Below are 25,109 nucleotides of genomic sequence, written 5' to 3' on the forward strand. Positions count from 1 at the left end.
TTTGATGAAATCAGGGTAGACTTCCTCCAGATTACTGGGCAGCTACCTCACCATTTTTTCTAATCTGTGACTTTAATGTGCATCATTCTCTTTTGGGGTTCTCTCAGAACCTGGCAGAGAGGTGCCCACTTGGCTGACCTTCTTAATCAACGTAACATCTTCTGCCTTAACACAGGAGCATCCACATTACTTTCAGACTCCTCGCACACCTTTTTCCATTTGGACCTATCCTTCTGCACTGCCCAGCTTTTCCATCATATCGAGTGGTCCATTCTTACTGGCACCTACTCGAGTGGCCATTTCCCATGTGCTATCCATTTGCTGACTCCTACCCCACTTTCTTGCGCACCCAGATGGCAGCTTACCAAGGCTGACCAGCGGCTTTAATCCTCCTTGGTGACCTTCGAAAAACAAGATTTCCCAAGTTGTGATGAACAGGCGGAATATCTTATACGAATGTTATCCTTAATGCCACAGAATATTCCATTCCTCACACTTCCTCCTTACCAAACTGTGTTCCAGTCCCATGGTGGTCTGGGGCATGCCACGACGCAAATCATGCATGGAGATGTCCTCTCCGCATTTTTGACAGTCATCCTACATTGGCAAACGGCATTCATTATAAACAGATGCATGCAAAGTGTCGCATTCTTCGGGATACCAAAAAAGTTAGCTGATTTCATTTACTAGTTCTTTTAACAGTTCCACCCCTTCCTCTGTCGTATGGGTCAACCACTGACTGCTCTCTGGGAACAAGATCCATTCCCCAATTTCCAGCCTGACATTAACAGACGATGTCATTGTGGACCCCATTGCTATCTCCAACACCTTGGGCCACCAATTTGTGGTAATTTTGAGCTCTTCCCACTATCACCCTGCCTGCCTTAATCAGAAACGAGTGGAGGTGGCTCGGGTGATAACATTCTTTTCTCAGAATCGTGAGTGCTACAATGCAGTCTTTACTGTGAGGTAGTTAGATCATGCTTTCACTTCATCCTGATCCTCTGCCCCAGGGCCAGCACTGTCCACATTCAGATGTTGTAGCACCTTTCTCTTATGGGCAAGCACTTTCTACTTAATACATAAAACCGCATCCTGCCAGAGGGCAAGTTTCCCCAGACGCTGGTGTGAAGCCACAGTCATACCCATACCTAAGCCCGATAAGGACAAAACACATTCCTTCTAGCTACTGTCTCATTTCTCTAACAAGCATTGTTTGCAAGGTGACAGAACAAGTCATTCATGCCCGGCTGGTATGATGGGCTGAGTCTAGCAATTTACTGACGATTGCACAGTGTAGATTTCAAACACGCCATTCTGCAGTTCACCATCTCTTCACTTTGTCCATCCATGTCGTGAATGGTTTTCTTTGGAAATCCCAGACTGTGGCCATGTTTTTCAATTTGCAAGAGACCTATGACACCTGCTGGAGAACTGGTATCCTCCGTGCTCTCTACATGTGGGGCTTCTGCGGCCGCCTGCCCTGTTTCCTTGAGGAATTTTTAAAAGACTGAGCTTCCAAGATGGGTATGGGTTCTGCCTTGTCGGACACTTTTATCCATCCTTAGCATTGCTCTGTTTGCTATTGGCATTAACACTATAATGGCATGTCTTGTGCCGTGTATCTCTGGCTACCTTTTGATTGACGATTTTGCCACCTATTGCAGTTCCCCATGGACATGTTTCATTGAGCGCCGTCTTCAGCGATGTCTCGGTCACCTTTACTCATGGAGAATCAACAATGGCTTTCGTTTTTAACCGTCTGTATGAATTTCTGGCTATGCAATTGGTGTATCTCACCTTCTTTACATATTGAGCCTGTTGCTCTTCCGTTCGTTGAAACTATGAAATTCCTGGGGCTCATGCTCGATAGGAATCTCTCTTGGTCCTCCCATGTGCCTTACCCGGTAGCCCGCTTTACGCGGTCCCTCAGTGTCCTACGTATCCTGAATGTTACTTCCTGGGGTGCAGACAGAACCACCCTCCTCCGTTTGTACCGATCCCTTGTCCATTCGAAACTAGACTATGGGTGCTTTGTTTGCGTCTGCACATCCGGCACTCTTATGCCGTCCCAACACTATCCAGCATCGTGGTATCCATTTGACCAATGGCACCTTTTACACTAGCCCAGTTGAGTCTATTCGTCAAAGCTGGTGAACTACCACTGCCCTTCTGCTGTGACTTTCTCCTCAACGGGTATGCGTGCTGTTTGTCCGCCATGCGTGGCCACCTCCTTTGATGATTCCTTTGATCGCAAGTATGAGGCATGTCCCTCTTCTCTGTTACCTCCTGGAGTCTGCTTTCGGCACTTGCTACGGCAGCTTAACTTCACACTACCTGCACCTTTCCCAGTGGGTTGAACCCTTCACCACCTTGGCTTTGTGAAGTGGCCCATATTAACCTTGGCCTTCATTTGTTTCCTAACATCACTACTCCAGCCTCTATGTCTATTGCTTCAGTTTCACGCCCTTCGCATGGAACTTCGCAATAGTACCTTTGTATACATACACTGATGGCTCTCGGACTGACCGTGGGGTCGGGTGTGTCTTTTTCATTGGCACCCATGTCTTTCAATATTGGCTTCCACCACACTGCTCAATCCATCCCTTAGTGCAGTGGATCCGGGAAAACTGTCATTTGGTCACTCGTGATGGACCCACTGTGATTTTTATGTGGGTTCCTGGTCATGTCGCTATGCCAGTAAACGAAGCTGCTGATGCTACTGCCAAGGCTGCAGTCCTCATACCTCAGCCCATTTGTCCCTATATTCCCTCCGATGATCTCTGTGTTGCCATCTGTCTGGAGGTGGTGTCACTTTGGCATTGCCATTGGTCCTCACTTCATGGGAACAAGCTCCAGATTATTAAGCCTCTCCCAGCGGCTTGGACGAGCTCTCGACACTCCTGCTGGAAGGAGTTCATTTTAACTAGGTTGCATATAGAGCACTGCCTTTCTGGCCATGGCCATTTCCCCATCACTTTGTGCACATTGCACCTAAGTGTTAGCTGTCCACCGTTTCCTGATGGAGTGCCCATGTTTTCGCCATTTGCATTCCCGCTTGGGTTCAACGTCTGAGTTATCGGTTGTTTCAGCAAACGACGTGCAGGCTGTCGATTGTGTTTTACTTTTTATCTGTCATAATATGGTGAAGGACATTTAATTTTCGGCTCTGGATCTTGAGATGTTTTAATTTTCCCACCTCCGCGTTGCATATGTTTTGAGTAAAATGCCCAGTCGATGTGCTGTTGTTTTCATGTCAATTCTAGCAACATTGAGAGTTGTTTAGTTCTCGGGGTTTCGTAAAATTCCTGGATTCATGTCTCATCGCTGTGCAGCCTATGAAAAGGATTGCGGAAGACTCTCAAATAAATTCCAAAGTACAGTGCAGTTTTAATACCAATATATTTCCAGGACTCTGGTGTCCGAGCCTGGTGAACTGTACCGGTTACATCACATGTACCCAAAGTTGACATCAAACGACACAGTTCACAACAATCAACAAACGAGTGAGCCTACAATACATTTGCTCGCAACCCTAGTCAAAAAACGAGTGCCCTAAGGTGCCTGCGTGAACTCTATTTATACTTTTGTTAACAATTATCTACAATGAAAATTACAATTTTATGTAAAATCACAATTAAAAGTTAAACCGAATATGAGCTACACATTGCTAAAAATTTACAATATCAGTGCTGAACAAGGTGAACCTATTTTCAACTTAGTTAAGAGTTAATATAACATTTTCTGACTAATTATGTTACAGGTAACAATTACTTTTATAATGATAGGTTTACTGGTACATCCTGACCGTGTGCTACATTTCTTTCAATAAGTTACAGAATTAATTTCACATTTATATTAAGTTTCTCACATAAGAACGATGTTAATCAGCAAAGCATTGTTTTAGAATTATATGTATACTGAAATAGTGGTTATTTTTGTATGTAATTTGGAAAAAAGGTCACTTTACAATTGGACAATTAGGACTGGTGTTTATCTTTAATGCTCTCAGAGGGGTTCTGATAGGTAGCAATGAGATACAGTAATATTTCAATCTGCGTTTCTGTATAGTGTATTTTATAGCCCTTCCTCCACGTCCCTGTTATTAGCTGTCTTCCCATACATCGATTGGGATTGACATGTAGTCGTTTCAAGATTTTAAACATGGCTGAAACAGTAGCTGTTGAAATTCTTCACTGTAAATAATAACAGCCAAACTGTTGCAACTGTTTGGCTGTTTCCAGAATGAGATTTTCACTCTGCAGCGGAGTGTGCACTGATATGAAACTTCCAGGCAGAGTAAAACTGTGTGCCCGACCGAGACTCGAACTCGGGACCTTTGCCTTTCGCGGGCAAGTGCTCTACCAACTGAGCTACCGAAGCACAACTAGTACCGGGCGTGAGTCGTGCTTCGGTAGCTCAGTTGGTAGAGCACTTGCCCGCGAAAGGCAAAGGTCCCGAGTTCGAGTCTCGGTCGGTCACACAGTTCTAATCTGCCAGGAAGTTTGTTTGGCTGTTATCATTTACCGTGAAGTATGTAGTCGTTTTTTAACTCCTCTGTCTTCGTGTTCTATAGTTTCGACTTGGGTGCGTATGATCCTAGTTGTTTTTGCGCGCTAAAAACAAATCATCTACAGTAGTTCCTGACTTATCTCGTTGGTGATCTTTGAACTGATCTGCAGTCATTGCTGAATATTTTGCGGCACTCTTTACAAAGTGTCCACATGCATTAGCTACTATCTTTAATTTCCTAGCCCAGAAATGTTTGTTGGAGGTAAACATCTTATCCTTCCATGCACAAGGCTTTGAATCTTACAGTGTTCCATTTTATGAATTGGAGTATTGCAATGCTTCATCAGTGTGTCAAGACACAGCCCCGGGACCCAATAAAATCCACAATCATGTGTGTGAGCTCCGTAGTCCGGTGTTACACTACCATATTTCTTTGTCAAAGATTTGATCAAAAATATGATCAAATATTCGTCAAATTTGTTTGAAAAAAATTTGATGTGGTGCTAAAAAGTGGTATTACACTGCCGTCATATTTTTTGTCAAAGTTCAAGATGTCTGACAACAACAACTTGTTATTATGCGCAGCAGTTGCATGTACCACAGTAGCACTGTGTGTGCATTTGGAAGAGAAGTGGGAAAAAAAAGAAACCTACCTGGGTGAAGCCGTGGGTTTCACGGCAAAACAATAAAAGCGTTCAACAAAATTTGTTATGTGAACTTCTGGTGGAGGACATAAGTCATACATAAATTACTTAAGAATGGATGAGCATGCATTTCAGTATTCGCTCAGTGAAGTGTCTCGTCATATCACATAGCACAATACTCACTTAAGAACTGCTATACCTGCAGAAGACAGACTCACAATAAGATTAAGATTTCTTGCAACAAGAGAGATATTCTAGCTTACAGTAAAGCACTCGAATACCACAGTGCATATTAACTAAAATAATACCTGCACTTTATGTGCATTAAGAACTATTTTTATCATAGATCAAAGTAATAATTCCATTTTGTCCCACAACTACCAAATTAATAGAAATGTATGAAGCTGATGAGGTGCTTTACAATGTGGAGGATCCTGAGTAGTGTAAAGTGCCTCATCGGCTTCATACATTTCCATTAATGTTGTAGTTGATGGCACACACAAATTAAACTTCGCAGCCATGTTAACAACTACTGGTGACAGAACATTGCAACGATGCTAGCACTACAAGTAGTAACATTTCACATTGCGGTGAACAGAAGACAAGCAACTTTTATGATCAAATCTAGTGCGAGGTCGTAGATTTGATCATATTTATTTGACAAGTGAGATTTGACAAAGTTCCGTATTACACCATCAAATTTCTGTGACATAGATATTCGACGTATCAACTTCGATGAAGAAATATGATATTGTAATACTGGTGTGAGCAATGACGGCATAAAACATCCTTTTTCACCCCCCCCCCCCCCCCCCCCCCCAATGACTTTGTCATTCCAGCTCTCCACAGACCAACTGATTCATTGGAATCTGCAGAGTGCAGTGATTCTGTGCATTGCCAACATCTAATTGTGGAGTTCTTTGATGTACAGAAGGCGTTTCATACCACCTGGTGCCATCATATCCTCTACACTGTGTGTGTGTCTTCTAAGGCTATTTACCCATTTTTATCCAGATTTTCCTATCCTTCGGACTGTTCCTGGTCTGGATAGGTTTGACCCACAGCAGCCCAAACTGGAGTCCCTCAGGGATCGGTTCTGAGCATAACAGTTTTTGCCGTCACAATCAGTGGTATTGCGACTGCAGTGGGACCCATGGCATCACTGTTGTGGGTCATGAATGACTTTTGCCTGTGCTGCAGCTTTCTATCATCCGCATAGCCATTGCCAATCTCGAGGATCATACAAAAAGTGCATACTAGGATCAGGAATCATGGATTTCAGTTTTCTCCCATGAAAACTCTCATCATATACTGTAGTTGACTCAGGACTGTGCATTCACATCCAGAGCTTTACCATGGTAACTAGTTGATTCAAGTTGTTGAAACTTCGAACTGTTTAGACCTTTTATTAAAACCCCCCCATGAACCATGGACCTTGCCATTGGTGGGGAGGCTTGCGTACCTCAGCAATACAGATGGCCGTACCGTAGGTGCAACCACAACGGAGGGGTATCTGTTCAGAGGCCAGACAAACATGTGGTTCCTGAAGAGGGGCAGCAGCCTTTTCAGTAGTTGCAGGGGCAACAGTCTGGATGATTGACTGATCTGGCCTTGTAACATGAACCAAAACGGCCTTGCTGTGCTGGTACTGCGAACGGCTGAAAGCAAGGGGAAACTACAGCCGTATTTTTTCCCGAGGACATGCAGCTTTACTGGATGTAGGTTGCAGTAAGTACTGGGAGATGAAGAAGCTTGCACAGGATAGAGTAGCATGGAAGAGCTGCATCAAGCCAGTCTCAGGACTGAAGACCACAACAACAACAACAACATTAATAAGTAAGTTAACATGTTTACCATATGTAAACCAGATCAAGGCAAATTACATGAGGAAATCAAATACCCTCGGATTTCTCAGTGACGCCACCTGGGGGCGCAGACTGTACCGTTCCTCTCAAATCCTGAAAGATTTTATTTAATCCCATCTGGACTATGGGTTGTTCTGTACGGTTCGGCACCTCCATCAGTACTGTGCTTGTTAGACCATGCCCACAATAGTGTTGTGTGGTTGGCAGCTTGGGTGTCCCATATGAGACCTGTCGACAGCCTACTGTTGGAAGCTGGTATCACATCACTGAGGGTCAGATGCAAGGAACTCTTGGTGATCTATGCGGTCACTATCTGTCAGATGCCTACCCATGTGTGTAATATGTCTTATGTTCCTAAACCAACAGTGTAGACTTTTTCCAAATTGCCCAAAAATGGGCTGAATAGCTAGGGTACGATTGGAAGATCTATGCAGGACCTCAAACTGCTGCCTCTTGTCTATGCTCACAGAGTTCCCTCTTGGTGCCCCCACCCCATGTTGTGGGGTAGTCCTACGATTTGGATGGATCTCCCTTGTGGCACTAAGAAAAATGCTGATCACACTATTTCTCAGACATCTGTTCAGTTCTCGGTGATGACCCAAATTAGACGTCTATCTACAAGGATTGAAAGTCATTGACAGGATCAGTTTTGCTTTTGCACACCCAAGGGACATAAGAAGTGTTGTCTGTCAAGTACATGTAGAATTGGTTGCCATTTGCACAGGATAGAGTAGCATGGAGAGCTGCATCAAACCAGTCTCAGGACTGAAGACCACAACAACAACAACAACAACAACAACAACAACATAATGGGCTCTGCAGTACATTAAAACTCTTGGCACAAGGGATTTCATATTTGTAGTTACTCCACGAGCTGCTTAAAAGATCAATTTCAGTGCTACTCCAAAAAACCTTTTGTTCACTAACACCTTAGACCTGTTAGTTGGTTGCTACATCCCCGAAATGACAGATATATTCACCCCGATACAGAGCCACGTGGGTATTCTGGGAAATGAACTCGTTGACAAATTAGCTAAAGAAGCTACCACAGAAGATAAACTTCATTTCTGGGCACAGACATACAGTTGCAACTACATCAGATTGTGAAGACCTGGGATATGGAATGACAGGTAACGACGATCCTCAACAAGCTGAGAGCAATCAAGGGGATCACAAAGGCATGGCATGCTTCTCCAGGCCTCCTGGAAAGATGCCTTTGTACTGTGCCGACTGTATATCAGTCACACCAAATTTAGTCAAGAGTTCCTGTTGTGTCAAGAGGACTCCTCAATGCATCCGTGGTAGTCATCTCAAGATTGTCGATATTCTCTCAGAACGTGCCCTGCTAGCCAATCTGAGACGAGCAATAAACATGTCAACATCCCCGTTCAGATACTTGCGGATGATGGGTTAGCTGCTACCAAATTCCTACAGTGCCTGAGGCAAAGTGTACTTTATAACAAAATTTAATTGAACCTTCAAGTCTAGTGTAAGGTGTGGTTGTGAGGGGAGTACCTCCCACTGCATTGTCCCCGAGTGGTATCCGGCTTTTTTATCCCTCCACACTGTCATGCATCTTTAAATTTTTATGTTCATATTTTGACTATTCAAGCTAATTAGCTCTTTAGTCCATACAGTGTGCATTGTCTCACCCAATTGTACTGTATTAACCAGAGTATGACGACCTTGATTATGAGACAACCCCCTCCCCCCCTGTCCCTCTTCCCCTAAGAGGCCTCTTGTGAAAAATTTATTTTTAACATATTCTGACTAATCAGAATTCCAAACTGTTTTATTCACATAAAGTATCTGCCTAAAAGGCTAACATTATACCTGTTCTAAATGTATGCCATTTATTAATAGGCTACATTTTAATAGTACAAGGAGATATAAAATTTATGAAAAGAAATGGTGTACATTAATATGCAGACAATTTCCTTTTCTACAGTTTTTGCTTACTGACCCTTTCATTTGTGCTATCGTTATTTTTAATGATCATCATCCCCATTGCCCAGCTAAGAAAATTATATCTTTGTTATAACAAATATTTGGCTGTTCTTTTCAAATATCTTAACTATTTTCGAGTTTGTGATTACTGTAGGACCTGAGAACACTGCTGTTATTATCCAAATCGGTGTTGAATTTCTTTTCTATACTGATGTGAGAATGTTAAAATGTCTCTTGCTTATAAACACATTGTCTACCAACTGTTCTCTCATTGGCTGCTTAGAACCAGCAGCTGACAGCCCATTTTGCTCCTGTTGTACATCACACTGAGTGTCGAGAACACTGCAGCATGAAATACATAAGTGCACCACTGGCTTCTATCTAGACTTTTACTGTAGCCTGCAGAAGTGAATACTCTTGAGTATTTGTGCAATTTTAAAGTCTGTTTAATTCTGACTATAAATGGATTCAGGCAAACTGTAGGTTAAACGTGGTACATGTTCCTGAAAAGCCCAAGTATGTGGTATACATTCCCATGGTTGAAGAAAGACATAATTTGCTGTCTGCTTGCTACTCCTGTCCCTGCTTTCATAGTTACCTGCCAAACTGATATCACTGTTTCCCCTCCAACCTTTCTGTAGTGCAAAGCTTGAGCAGCTGTGAAACAAGGACTGCAATATATTCCAAGGTACAAGTTGTGCGTAGCAAAAGCAACTAATACAGAAATAAAAGATTGCAATCATGATTCAGTCCAGTTCACGTACTTGCGCGTGTCCCACCATCTACTGTTATGTTACTATCTCCAACTGCGGGTCTTTTTGCCGGAATTTAATCTTACAGCGAAAATTACAGTCTGTTTTTAATTTGTTAGACATTTCATTCTTGATAATTTTTGTTCCTTTTTTCATCTGAATGTCAGCACCATGTTCTAAAACTGATTAGAAGCAGGTAACATTTTCACCTGGTATTCTAAATGTGAGCAGTGACTGAATTTCTTATTTGAAACCTAGCTAGTAAATCATTAGTGTCTCATAATCAAATAATATATTGATCTGGTTTCAGAAAAAAAGTAATGTATGTTGAAGAACAAAATTTTTGCTTTTGAATGTTATCTTCAATTAAAAAGCAGCATAATGTTTATACACAGAATCTATTACACGTATGAAAACTTTTATTCCAAACCTGTTCAAATACAAGAGTTTGTAAGATGATAGAATTTGGTGCTATTTCCTCCCATGTTTTTCAAAATTATCACATTTTAACCAGAGCAATTTAAATGTCACATGATTGTTCGAGCAACATCGATACTGAAGTAAGTGCCTTGGCATATCGAGAAACTTTAGCCTATTCGAAGGCGAATTTCATTTTCGCAGTCTGCCCTTCAGACTTCTTAAAAATTAATGTACACATGACCTCAATAGCCAAAGCTTCATCTGTAGGCTAAATGTGAAACGATCCCTACATACCCTGTTAAATAACATAAAAATTTTAATCTTAGCAGCAGTAGTTTAATCTGTGAATATAAGATGACCCTGTATTTTTTGACGGATGAATTGGGGTAAAAACCTCTTCTTACAATCGGGTAAATACGGTAGTTTCTTACCCCATTTTAGATGTACTGTCTGTAATGATCCTTCTTGGTGTATGCTTCAGTGACCATTATAGTTTTTAGCTGCCTGGTTTTTATCTCATCTTTAACTATCTGCATAAAGCTACTGTCTCACAAATTTTCAACCATGATGATGTGGCTACAGGCCTTGGAACTGAGAATTCTCCTTTTAACATCATTTTCCTGTGAATCGACAGACTGATAAGCAAGGAGTTTAGTCCTCTTAAACACATCACCGCCACCACTCTGGCGGGCCTTGTAGATAGAAGAATAAAAAAAGTGGTGAATATCTTATGTTAAGTAATGGTTCAGCATGGCAATGGCAGAGCCTTTAGTTTGTTGGGAGGATGATTGTAAATCAGGCTTTTTCTTAATGTTGGAAAGGGACCTAAGAAGGAAGGGTGAAATGAAGATGGAAATAAAATTTTTGGAAAGTAACCAGGGGGTGGCTAGGTTAGTGTGGGAGTGGGCCATGGTTGGTTGGAGTATGAACTGGAAGACACTGATTCACTTCTTATTACAGAAAAAAGGAATAAATGTTGCTTAGAAATTATTCTTATATGTGCAGGAGCCATGTATATTTATGTTTACTACTTTCCAGGAGGCAAAGATGTATGTGAAATCAACTTACATACCAGTTCGAAGGCGGAAGAGGAGGAAGCGTTTCCCAGCAGCTGTAATTGAAGATAACTTGAACTCCAGTTTTTATTTGTTCAATGCTTTGAATGCTGACAGTATAAAGAAGTTCAAAGCAGACCAGAAATGTAATCCAAAAAAGAAGAAGAAGCCTAAAAAGTTGCAGAATAGTGTCCATTTTGATACAACTACTGTAAGTATGTTGTTTATATTGTGTTGACTTAATTCCAGTATCTCATTTTTGTTGTCTAAACTAATTCATTCACCCTGCATACAATTATAGTAGAATTTGTAAATATATCAGGAAAGTTGAATGTTCATTTTGACTGTACAATGCAGTTACAGAATAAATTTTCCCCAGGTAGATTCGAAAGCAGAGAAAGAGAACAGGAAAAAGAGTAAAATGAAGGGAACTATGAGGAAAGAGGGTGTTGCTGCAGCAAAAAAGTACAAATTTTTCCAGCCAGAAGTAAAGGTCTTTAGCGATGTCACACACAGCCCAAACACAACATTTGATAGGTTACTTCGCAGTTCCAGGTAGTTTCAATAAAATTAAATAATAATTAAATCATTGTTAACTTAGTTTTTCATGTACGTGTTACTTTTGTGCTGCATTTACAAACTAAATTCTTAATGCATTATTTGTAATGATCTGTCTTAAAATACACAGATATAATACAGTCAATGAAACATTCATTTGAAAGTGCAGATTCCATTTCATTAACTCTCTAGTTGAGACTGTTAGGGGAATTTCATATTAATTAAAATGAAAGTAATTTGAGAAGAAAACAGTACAGTATAATAGGTTACTATTATTTACACATGAAAAATGCTTAACCCTCTGCCAGGCACTATTCTGGGACAAGGAGCTTGAAGGACAAAGGGTTTGAAATTGGCTATTATCTCATATTTTCAACTTTAGTAACATAAACGTAACTAGTGGCTTTCATGGGAATGTGTCGAAGCAGAACAGGAGGCTAAAAAAAACTTTTTATTAAAAACAAAAGAATAAAATATAAATGACTGAAATTTTAAATCCACCACCGAACAGTTACACAGTTTTCAATACATAAATTTTAGTAAACAGTAAATTTATGTAAAAATGTCCCATTTCAAGACACTATTTTGGTGCTGGTGCCTTTCCCACTCACTGAGGATTACTGGAAGATATACATTGGGGGTGGGGGGGGGGGCAGAGAAGCAAAGTTGGCAGACCATGTTTGCATGGAATAAGCAGATTGCATTATGGCAGTTTTTACATTTGTAGTTTGACATTCTTCTGTGACACATTTCTATAGTGTAGGTGATGCATCTACGTTTTTTTGTATGTGAGAGGGGTGGTAATTTCTCTCTGTCTTTTGTGGGGATTAATCTTTTGAGTCGCCTTTGCAAGCTGGAGGTCATTCCAATCTTCTTACTACTTCTGCATAGCTCTCTAAGAACAATTTGATGTTCCATCGGTTTTAGGTACACTCCTCTATGTAGTTTCTTCAGTTGATTTCCAAGGAAAGTAACTTGGAAGTTGATACCACCCACATTCAGCCGGGTGTGAGAAAAATAATCATTCGCCAGTACTTTGTTTCTCTGCTCACACTGTTAAGTAGCATGCATATGATCTGTGGTATCAACATCTTTTGTTGAATTGTAGAGTGTGACTGTATTTGGCTTATTGTTCTCTCCAGATTAAGGATCAGTGACATTGTCAGTCATTGTGAAACGAAGATACAAGAATCACATTGTTGTTCTGGTGTGGTATGTAGGAAACCAAAACCTTCCCATCATTAATGCCAAACATTCTGCTGTATTGTGTCTTCTGTTTTATGTCAACAAAATCTGATGGCAATTGTCTTCTATTTTTTGTGACAGGTTCAAATAAGACAGCTTTGTGTGTTCAAATAGCCAGTGAGCTCAAAAATCAGAAAATCAACTATCAGCAGTGATATTTCGACTGCATCCAAATACAGATTTAGTCATTCTCTTGACAACTTCAGTTGGTTTGTTGCTGACAGAAAGGACCTGCAGGCTGTAGTGCAACATAGATCTCCATGTGTACAGTGTGTATCATTTTAGCCGCAACAAGAGCAAAAAGTTTTATTCAATATTTGTTTGGTTTTGAGAGTATGTACTGCTGAAAAACACATCTTCCACGAAAACCAGGAAGTGTAGGATAATAGCTCTTCTGACAATTTTCCACAAATGTTTCAAAAAGTCACAAATAAGAGCTAGCTAGCCAGCCAAATTCTTTTCATTGGTCTCTGATAGTTCAGTCATCAAAATGAAGTCAATGTAACAGTCGTAAACTGTCAGAGATTCATCAAGAGACTATTATTCAGCACAAAGACCTTAGGTCCCCAAAGTTCCTCCATGCTTCGACAATTCCCTAGGTACAACAAACCAATAAATGCTTTTAGTTCAATTACATGATTCTCTCTCTCTCTCTCTCTCTCTCTCTCTCTCTCTCTCTCTCTCTCTCTAGAAACAATCAGTGATAGTGTCAGTGTATTGATTTGAATATTTTTATTCCAGTATTAAACTGCACTTTTAGTGTTCTTAGCATTTGCTATGACTCCAGGGAGGTGAGTGGTGGTCATGTCTGATTCCATATGATGTGCCTTCCCGGGTGGCTTTTTGGCTGCCATGGTCTTCTTATTTCTTCCCAAATTAAGTTCATTTTGTTCTCTTTCTTTTTCATTGTCAGCAGTATCTTCTCCATCCTGCTCTGTTACAGAATTGCATTCACATTCTTTCCCCTCGTCTTGTGAATAAATGTCTCCTCACCAAGATCCTCAAATAGCATGGGGTCTTAGTCATCACACTTCAGCAAATCCTGTATTTCTTCAAGGTGACTTGGATTAGACAAGTCGTAATAATTGAGCCATGTCTGTGGAAAATATGGAGTGTAAAAGAGAGAACACAAGTATAACAACATTATTCAGGCAAAATGTACCTGAAAGGCTTAGCTCACTGTACTCTACATTTTCACAAGCAATTCACATCACTCATCCATCGAGCGAGTAAAATAACAACTCTGGTTGAAAAGAACCAAAACTACACACCTCTGTAAGTGAGATGTACTCGAGCGCACTGAGCTTGAGAGGCCATTTTCTGCTCTCCCCGAAGGTTGTGCAAAAGCTAGTGGAGCGTTGTAAACAGCACCTCAAGATAAGAAGGTACCAGTGGCGAGGAAATCCCATGCCGACTATTTGGGGAGAGGGGAACAAAAACATTTCAGCTGCGCCTATGAGGCCGACTGCACTCGAAGGGTTAAGAGAAATAATGTAGTTCGAAAAACAGCCTGAAATTGAAATACATCATTGACAAAAATGTAAATTGAAAGTGGAGAGGGGGGGGGGAGAAAGGGGAGGGGAGGGCAGGGCAGGGAGTGGAGTGACACTGCTGTCAGCTGCATTAGGACATTACGCAGAATCGGCTGAGACAAGTGAAAATGGGTACTTGACTGGGATTTGAAGCCAGGATCTCTTGCTTACTAGGCAGGTGCGGTAACCACTGCGCCATCTGGGACAGTGTTATCGCAGCTGCACAGACTCCCGGCTTGCCTCACGGCCAGTCCACACTCCCATCGAGCACCACCTATCCACAGCCACTGTCCATTTCCTCCCTATGCCCTCTTCTGATTGTGAGTTTGCCAGGAGGTCGGACGTATTTGTGCATTCTCACTGAAGGAGGTGGATTCACTGCCCAGCTAGGTCTAGCAAATTATGAATGTGTGGTGACGGTTTCTTTGGACATGTCAGAAAGAACAGACACCACACATTCATACATTGACTACATGTAAGTACTCTGATGTAGCCTACAAATAGTGAAGATTCATGTGAATCATAGATCTCTACATGAATAAAACACAGTGAGATGTTTTTAAAAGTGTAGAAGAAAAGTCTGAATATGATATGCTATGATGTAAGCCTCTTGGACTTAAAATTTTTTTTGTCGTCCTAGCTTCATCCATCCTAAATTCTGTGTTCATGTTTACAGGAAACCATTGGTTGACAAAAATTCGTTGAGTGGTGTGAAACATCAGGTTGAACACATTGACTCAGGTGAGATCCAAAGTTAAAATATATGTATATGTGCTTTCTTTCTTGTAGCTCAAGTGTTATCCTAACAAGAATTAATGCTGTCCATAATATTTTGGATTTGTAAGAGGGGGGGGGGGAGGAGACAGAAATTGTTTATCACTACTTTCTGCTGCTTCTTAAGAATATACTGAGAGAGATTCAGATTTCATCTACGACGACTCATAATGTGGATGTATGGATGTAGTGTTTCAAACTTGCGGTAGATGAATCTTTAAGACATAATTGGAGGCATAGATGATGGATTCAACTTTGTGTATGAAATGTGAAGAATAGAACCTGAATTTTTATTAATTTGCATATGCACATGAAAAATGTAATTGTACCTGGATTTTTTGCCAGTGTTAAATTTTCATTTTATTGTTGTATATTAAACTATTGTTGTCTTACGTATTAGTGCTTTTTTACCATACTACTTACACCATGTCCTGTTCGCCGCTCCTAGAAAAAATACTTTATTAACACTTGAATTTTCACATCACAAAAGAGAGTTGATAGTTTCCTTCTTCCATCTAGGTAATTAATGAGCTTTTGTTGGCCTCTTCTGTCATATCCTGTAAGCAATAAAATGCATAAAATCAAAATTATTAGACAACTCATTGGCATGTGTTGTCTCAAGGAATCCCCTTAATAGGTACCAGTAACACTGGATTTTAGTAATAAATTTATAATTGCCATTTCTGCATAATTGTTTTCAACTTTCCTACCAAAAGCTGACTTTTTAGTCCATTTAATTTCTTTATTTCATTTTCCACAGTGCAGCCACTTCAAATGCAGCTGATTGCAAAAGTTTTTCTTCATAAGATTCTAACAACTTGTTGCGGTTTTTTTAGTCAGCATGCTTTGCATTATGAAGAATTCCAAATCCTTCATATTTTTCGATAACCATTGTGATGGTACCCACACACGAAATACTTTTGATAATGAAGTGCCAAGCATACAATTGCAACCTTTTATGAAAGTGAGTACGTTGCTCAGATTTTTGTCAAAGATCTTTGATAAAAGAAATCTTTTTTAAAAGCACACATAGAATTGACTTTCAAAGATTTGACCAACAAGCATTTATAAAAGAACTTTGTCAAAAATCTTTCATGATGTAATATGAGCCTTAATGAGAGGGTTTATGTGGATTGAAGCTGTTGATGTTATTCATAACATTTTCAGCCTGTGAAATCTGCTTTAAGTACATGATACGCTAAATGCTATCGTTGTACCTTCAATCAAAAATGCTATGGTGTACATCCATAGCAACTTTGACTTCCTTGTTGGCACTGTTAAAGAATTTGAATCCATCAGCTTGCCTTCACAGAAATTGATTGGAATGTTAATTGCAAGCTCATTGATGTTAGAAGTGATATTAGGCGGAGGGTAGTGATTAAGTTTGACACTGTCTGCAAGAAATCCAGGCATTCAACTTTTGATACTGTGCAATAACGTCGGGGGGGGGGGGGGGGGGGAGAAGTAGGTGCTGTAGTGGACATCTCTCCAGGAATATTTAATCTCCAAAAATTATTACCATCATCTTGTGATGTTTTTCAAAAGTTTGCAGGTATGACATGTCAAAAATTTAGTTGCTAAGACACACAGCAAGTTTTTTAAATGAAGAAACCTGCCAAATTTGTAGTATAGCTAGCCACACAAATGGAGAAGTGTACTCTCTTACCCTAGCCAAAGCAGACAGTACATGAGCAACACTGCAGATCCACATCATTGGTTGATGGCATGTAAGTAAACATACAACTTGGTACAGTACTACTGTGATGTGTAAAGTGAATTTGTTTCCATTGATAATTTTTCTTACACAATTGCTCAGTTACTATTTGCTCAAGTTCGTAACTCACTTAATATCCCTAATGACCAACTGTTGCCTTTGCGGTATTGCAAGTGTTAACCATGGCAGTAAAGCTGTCCCCTGCCACCAATATGCTTGCTAATAGCATCTGTCTTTGTGCAGGTTGCAGATTTCCCAGTAATGTGAAATCCAATTAATGTTCTCAGCTTTGCAAAGGTGAAATATGAAGACATTCATTCAAATGTCAGTATTTTGTTAGAAATTGTGAAAACATGGGAAGAAACTGGAGGTAACTCTGAATCTGTGAAATGTGGCTCGAACAAAAGAAAACATGTAAAGTAATAGATTTCAGTAACAACGAAGAGATTTTAAATTATTTGATTAAATGAAGGGGAGAGAAAAAGCCTAAAGTTAAGCAGTGTGCAGTCAGTTTAGTTTCGAAAAATTGGAACATGTATAAATAGGAGGCGGCTTTACATCAAGCACGAAATATGTGCCAAAATGAAGCTTTAAAAAGTATGAAAGGAGAAAAATTCGGAAGGGTTACAACTGTTCATGAGCATGAGTGCACCATTACTGAGGGAGATTACTGATTTCCAGCTTTCTTCGACCCGGTTGAACAGATACAAGAAATTACATTGAAGAGGAAGTCAGAAAATTATGAACTTTCCTTAAAGTAAACTTGTAGAGGAGATAGCTAATAGTATAGAGCAATTCGTAATTGATGTGAAGACAAAGCTTCTTGCTGTTTATAAAACTAATTAGTCAGGTTTCGTGCAAGAACGGCGCGCAAACTACTTTATTTTGAGCAAAAAACAGTCAGTTGCTTGTGCAATCAATGCTTGCTATGACATGTTTCATTATTCTCATCTCACTTTTCCAGATTGTACTATGTCGATTACAAGATTTTTGTCCCTAAACACTACTTGTTTTAAATTTTGGTCCTAATGTGCCTTGATGTGAAGAGAGATATAAAACTATGTAATCCACTCATGCTTACCACAGGCACTGGCTGTTTAATGGCAAATATCGTGTAATTGTGGTAAAATCTGGAAAAATGGGAGAGAATAATTTGAAACGTCTTCTTCCCATTTTCAGAAAACAATGCATTACTTTTGTTGGAGTTTTGACCTGGACATGACATCTACATCTTTGGGATGATGATGATGATTAAGACTGTTTATATAATTTGGATTCCACCCAGATCTAATAGTGCGGTTCAGCCTCTCCATAAAGTAGTTGTTTGACAGAAGAAAGCAGTTTCTAGAAAATTGTTGGACAACATAAATTCCAATAGCTCTTTGTACTTTCAGGTTTATCATTGGAACAGTATTGTTAAACTTCAGTCATTTGTGCATTGTCACTTTGCGTCAGCACATTTTGTTAAGAGGGTTTCCCAGAAAGTAATGTACCACATCTTTTCCTTCAACGATTCTTTATTGAACATAATGAGAATTATAATCACAAAAGAATGGTGTTTTAGCCACACACCATATTTTTCCACATAATTTCAATCCGATTCTATGGCCTTCTTCCACTGCGAAACAAGGGCGTTTATGCCCCTTCGGTACCAGTCCTTGTCCTGGTGGCAGAGCCAGTGCTTCACTGTATGAATCACAGCCTCATCATCTTCAATATGTCTTCCACGAATAGCATCGTTTAATGGCCAAACAAGTGGAAGTCTTAGGGGGCTAGGTCAAGGCTGTAGGGTGGATGGGGTAGCACTGTTCAACCCTGTTTTGCAATGTGTTCAGCTGTCCTCAGACTTGTGTGGGCCTGAGTATTATTGTGTTGCTGCAAAACATCTCCTGGGTTGCTGTGGTGCCAAAGTTACTGGAAGTGAGTCTTTGAGTTTTGTTAATGTGTTGACATATGCTTATGAATTAATGGTACCAACTCTTGGCATCACATCAATGAGAATCACACCTTCACAGTCTCAGAACACAGTGATTATGACCTTGCTGGTGGAAGCAGTTGCTTTGAATTTTTCTTCTGTGGGGAGTGGGAATGGTGCCATTCCAGCAACTGTCCCCCCTTCCCCCCTGGACTCAAAATGATGAACCCAGGTTTTTTCACCTGTCACAGTCCGGGACAAGATGGCCTCACCTCAGCTTCAAAATGTTGCATCAAATCAAGACTAATGTTTTTTCTGTGCAATTTGATCCACTGCTAGACACCACGGGACCCATTTTGCACACACTTCTGGATATCTGAGAGTTTGGATAATTCCATCCACACTTCGTTTGCTGATTGACAGATGCAGCACCAACTGCCAAGTCATAATGCGTCAGTCTTCGCGAATGACATCAGCAGCTCAGTGCAACGTCAGGTGTGACAGCCATGGGTGGTTACCTAGACCGCCTTCTGATGACCTCACCCTCTGTGGCCAACAGTTAACTGTACTTGTGTTGACAGCAGATGCTTTGTAGACTTTGAACAAGTGTTTGTGAATATTCCCCACAGTTTTTCTTTGCAGTGAGAAATTAAATGACAGTACGTTGTTTGTAATGTACAAACTGTCCTGCAGCTTTGCTATCTGTCGGAAGTGATGGAAACTTGGCACGCTTACCCAGGAGATGTAATGTTTCACATTCAGAGCATTGTTTTCGCATGAGAAAAAAATGTGGTGAATTACTTTCTGGGCAACCCTCATAATTTGGACATGTACACCTGGTACGCAGCACAATGTACAGAACATGGTCACGACTGTTTCTTACTCCATCCCAATTCTGTCTAAATAAAATTAGTAAGCACTGAGTTTTGTTTTGTGACATTTGCCTGGTGTAAGGAAGATATTGATTTTTGTCATCCAACGCACACTTTCTATTTGTGTGACAACCACAGGGAATAAACAAGGAAATGTTTCATTGTTTCTGAAATATACATTATTCAAAAATTATCATAAGAACTGTGCTTCAGGAATTATTATAAAATGTTTAATGTCAACAAATTAGTCTCAAATGATGGAAGCATCTGTAGTATAACATCATAAACTGCATTGATTTTCTTTCCTCTGCTAGTCACTTATGCAATACTTACATCTGCAGCAGCTTAGCTGACAATATGATCTGCAAGTTATTCCAAACGTTAATGATGTGAGAGACAATGGTGTGGCGTAAGTGCTTAAAATTTGTGTGCGCGCAGTTTAGACTTCATACTACATGGTCCTACATTCTTGTAATGGCCACAACTGCTTGTTTGCCGATTCCCATCTAGGCAGAAGGGCTGTACAAATTACTACTTCAAGCAGTTTTTCACGTGACAAATACTTTTTTAAATACTTGCAATGTGCCTTAGCACCTAAAATTTGGACAGTGAATTTCTTTGGATGAGTCCTTTCTGTAGGCAAAATTTTAGGGTAGATTTTTGACATATCAGATTGGAGCAATCCCACATCAGTAAGTTCACGAAAGATGGACATTTTAGTAAAAAAAAAGCAGACCAAAGAAATTTTTCACCAATGCAGGATGGACTTCCAAAATAAAAATTAATGTAAAATTACCATCTTTGTGCACTTTCCTTGTTTCTGGTTCATTAACATCGCATATTATGACAGTATAGTAGGCTATGGTGTAATTTGAAAGTTGATTTCAATTTAAATTGTGTTATGTTAAATTTTTAATACAATATTTTTGGAGTCGTGTTTTACTGTTGATGTTATTTTTACTGCTTCATATTAAGAAATTATATAATTTAATTTGTTGTAAAAACAGTAGTCTGTATTTTGAGCAAAATATTTGATTAATTTATTTATTTGCTTTTCAGTGCTACTTTCACCTTCGCATTGTCTACCAATAGACAAAGGAAGTAACAGAACAAGTACTCCAATTTTGATTTCACCTGTTTTCCCAGCAGTTTCAGTTCGTAATAAACGAAGGAACAACAATAATGATCTGAAGAGAGATGGCAGAAATATGTTGACACAGGAGTTAAGGAATAGTATTGAAAATATTGAGAAATCTTCCCAACACCACTCTTCCATTTTGGCTGCCTCTGATTCCACCTCTTCACCTTCACCGCTTCTGTGTAATGCAGATGACACTGATGGATCCAATGTGGTCAGATTTCTTGAATCACGTGCACATATTTCTGAATGTCTTCGTAACAAAATTGTAGAACAGTGTAAATGTGAGGATAGTCCCTTCTCCCAGATTGCAAAAATGACTAGAAATAGTATTGAAAATGAGAACATTGATTACAAAATTACACATCAAGATTCTTCTGGAAATATTTCAGGAATGAGAATGAGATTGAGGAGAACTACGGCAAGTGAAAATGAAGGGCCTAATAATACTGATAACTCATTTAATCCTGATGAAAGTTTCTATTCATCAGTCAAAATAAAACATAAAAGGAATAAGAAAACAAAGAATGGATGTGACAAAGTTGATAGCACTCGAAGTTCTGATGATTTCCTTTCGCGAATTTTCACAAGATCTAAGAGAACTAGTGAGAGTCAGGGTGTATGTGAGAAAGCTATTGGAGTTCAGGAATTTATAAGTGTTCATGATTCTAATAAAAGATCTGGTAGTGACAGTGTGTATAATAAAGATAAAAGCAATTGTAATATTGACGAAAGCATACCTTCGTCAGTCAGAATTAAACATAAGAGAATTGAGAACAGATATCAAACACGTTCTAGTCATCAACATCGTGAGAGATACTTGGTGCCACTAGTTAGTGGTTCCCGGCACAATGAAAGTGGAAGCAATAGTGACAGCACAACTTGGGATAGACCAGAGTTTGGCCAACTTCAATTTGCAATGACTTGTGAAAGTCCTGACATGTTCTCTTCTGTGGATGAGATTGAAACTGATATGGTTGCATTTCAATGTGGAACTGTAGTTCAAAAGAACCATTTGAACTTCCCTGACGAAAGTGCCTCAAGTAGAAATATGTCTTCAGACTCTGTTATTACAAACAATTCTCATGAGTACCATAGGTCACTCACGTCAAATGATGCACATTCATTTAATTTACATGTAAGAAAAGCAGAGTTCAGCCACTCAGTATCTTCAGTGGAAATCAAAGGTAGCAGTGATGTGGATAGGAAGTCAATAGGTAACATCATTAACTTATCTTCACAGGTTAGCAATACACTTAATCTCACCAGTCCAGTACATGCAGGACTATCAGATTCAATAATTACTTCAGTACAGAGTTCAGACTGTGATAATGTAGTAAATGAAGTGTGTGCTAATAGAAGTAAGTCATTAGAGGCAGAATTTGACAATGGTGGCTCTTTTAGAGCTACTGCAATTAAAAATTTAATGCCAGTCGATCCTGAAGTAAATCGGTGCAGCAGAATAACTCGGAAGTCTGCTCGTAGTTCTTCAAGTGCTGCAGTGTTATCGTCCCCTTCACACATTGAGACATGCATACCTTTACACAAAGATGTGTGTACAACTAACATGTTGTCACAGGCAACTCATCAAGAAGAAGAATCAGAGAATGTGTCCGATGTTTTATATCGAGCTGCTGACAGCCACGAATTGAGCTATTGTAAAGGTACGTTCAGAGTAACACTGTAAAGATATGTAGTCATGTTTTGTGTACCTCTCAACTGAAATTGAAAATACTATACTTCCTCATAAGCCTGTCTTCAGAAATTTTTTGATTTATCACATAAATGTTTGTATTTCTAAACTTTCGCAAGTATCTGTAGTGATTGTTGAAATAAGATTGCCATAGTCAAGCCGCTGAAAGAGCGTCCCTCGCAGTTCACACACATGGAGCGCATTGTGTGAAGGACACACTAGTGCCACTCTGAATTCTGCAGTTTGTGAATATTGCTGTGCTGATGACATCCAATTGCCTCCCTGACAAGTCAACATCGCAGATGCTGCTGCAAAGTGTTTGTCGCATATTGTGAGTTACCAATTCAGTTTGTGTTAATGGAGTGGTGTCGTGTCCTATTGTTAATTTCTACCTCGAGGCCAGGAAAGTAGGTTGTTACCTTAAATATTCAGTCTCGTAAACTTATGTGTAATATACAGTGATATTCTGAGAAAGAAAGATAATTTTGGCCCTCTTAACACCTTTGTTGAAAGTTGTCAAATGAGTAGTTGAAGCTCTGAAAATTAGAATGAACTCTATGAAGAAAATAATGAGGGAGAAATGTGCTGGAGAAGTACTGCCACTCTTTCTACTCCAGGAAAAATCAGAGTATGTGCTGCCAGAAGGCAGAACTCGGGGAATTTTCAAGAGAATGATCTTCGGCAACACACGTAGAACTGTTAAACACGGAAAGAATCTCTCACCCGGAAGCAGCTCCTGGTCTTAACATGAGATAGTCAGTTGTTTTTCTGAGGAAAAACCAAGCCTTGAGTGATACTAAAGAAGATAGTGATTCGATGGAAAACATTTTGTGGAAGAAGAATTCTGCGTGGATGGAAGGATATCATTGCCAGGATATGCTGCTTTCTGAGGGAAGTATCCAAATGCAAATGTTAAGAAATCGTATGGTTGGATAAAGCATGGGTAACCCGTGATCATTCCAGGCTGACTGCAAGGATTGATGACACTGCATGAGAAACAATCAAAGCATCAGTTGCAAAAGGCATTTGGCCGACTCGACTGTAACAATCAGTGGGTTTATTCTAAATGCGTCATTGTTTACATTAAAAGAATCTGAGGATTTTAGAGGAAAAATGGGACAATGAATTTTAAAGTGTGTTTCATACACCCTTTGCTGCCAAACAAAGAAAATAACTGCACTATAAGATCAGATTGTGGACTGTAACACTCCTTTCAGTTAAATGAAGAACCTACATGCAGAAGCAGGAAGAATGTCACATTGGATTGGCTAGAAAACAATATAGATTCATTTGATAGGGAAATGGAAGAGTCAGAAATGCTGGAAATAATGAGGGCGTATGTCATATAATCTCTTACGTCATTGACAAATTTGCAGAAGAAAATGGTCGTAGTGTGTTGTCTTCTACAATATCGTTGACATTTCAGTGCAATGGAAGTCGTGTGGACTCAATTGAAATTGGGTTCCCCCCTCCCGACAAATAAAAGTTTTAAAGTAAGACATTGGGCAATATTACTCCCACAACACGGAACAGTGTGGTCATACACTCCTAGCACATCTTAGAAATGATGATATCAGCAGAAGCAGGAGGGAAGATAGTGATTGTGACATAGGAGATGTGGCTAACGAATACGCTCTCATTGACTTTGAAATAAATTTGCTGAGTGTGTATAACTTAGTTGCAGCTGTGTTAGGTATAGATGTTCTACTATTTTCATATGTCACCAATAGGTAGTGCATCTGTACCTAACACAGCTGAAGCCAAGTTATTCGTGTTTGGCGAATTTATTTCAAAGTAATTTTGGATGACTGTCTATTGTCTGCAATACCTGTTCATCCAGACATGCAAGTAAATCACATTAAAGACTGTGGTTCTCTATCCTCTTCCTTGTTATAACAAGTAAGAGGTTAACCAGTGCATTAAAATACGTATTTAAATACTGAAAATATTGTAATCTTTCTCTCAACATACATTTCCAAATGTTAAAATTCTTTTTAATTACAGAGAAAGGGTGTTTCGTTTCTCCAAGGTTGTCAGTGGTTTTCCGTGCTTCAGTAGTACGGCATTGCAACAGCTCTACAACATACATTCATAATCGGGTGATAGACATGGCATAATAGCAGCATTGGCAACATAGCTGCCGGCTGTTGGGGATGTCCTTCTGGCGGCTCTAGTATAAGTGCTTGACTTGTTTTAGTTTATATATGTCCCTACATTTTATGATGAAGTATTACCAGTTTTATTTATGGCCTTGTTAGTAAGCAGTGCCTTCCAGAACACCCCTTGCATACACAACACACATAGGCATGTGTTTTATATTTGTCAGAAATTCTTGAATTTGTCATTGTGGTTGGGTCATTCTGTGCGTAGTGTTGATTGGTGTTGACCCTTGACACTTTTGCAAATCCAATTTCAGAAATTACTTTAACTCTTATTAGTCATGGCCAATTTTGTGTACTGACTTACCAGTTGC

At 39.7% G+C, this 25,109-nt stretch overlaps 1 protein-coding gene across 8 annotated transcripts in view; it reads left to right on the forward strand.

Annotated features, from left to right (window-relative positions):
- LOC126260959 (uncharacterized) overlaps nucleotides 1–25,109 on the forward strand; it is a 143,277-nt gene that overhangs the window by 22,943 nt on the left and 95,225 nt on the right. For 7 of the 8 annotated variants that reach the window (XM_049958478.1, XM_049958475.1, XM_049958479.1 and 4 more), the window contains 4 exons: nucleotides 11,179–11,406; nucleotides 11,575–11,750; nucleotides 15,207–15,271; nucleotides 20,865–22,607. In XM_049958478.1, the coding sequence (XP_049814435.1) occupies nucleotides 11,188–11,406; nucleotides 11,575–11,750; nucleotides 15,207–15,271; nucleotides 20,865–22,607 (2,203 nt within the window). In that variant the 5' untranslated portion in view covers nucleotides 11,179–11,187. Of the gene's footprint in view, nucleotides 1–11,178; nucleotides 11,407–11,574; nucleotides 11,751–15,206; nucleotides 15,272–20,864; nucleotides 22,608–25,109 lie in introns of those variants that run through there. The other variant, XM_049958483.1, reaches the window with a different exon arrangement.

The sequence above is a fragment of the Schistocerca nitens genome, chromosome 5 (assembly GCF_023898315.1).
Source record: "Schistocerca nitens isolate TAMUIC-IGC-003100 chromosome 5, iqSchNite1.1, whole genome shotgun sequence".
Taxonomy (NCBI): domain Eukaryota; kingdom Metazoa; phylum Arthropoda; class Insecta; order Orthoptera; family Acrididae; genus Schistocerca; species Schistocerca nitens.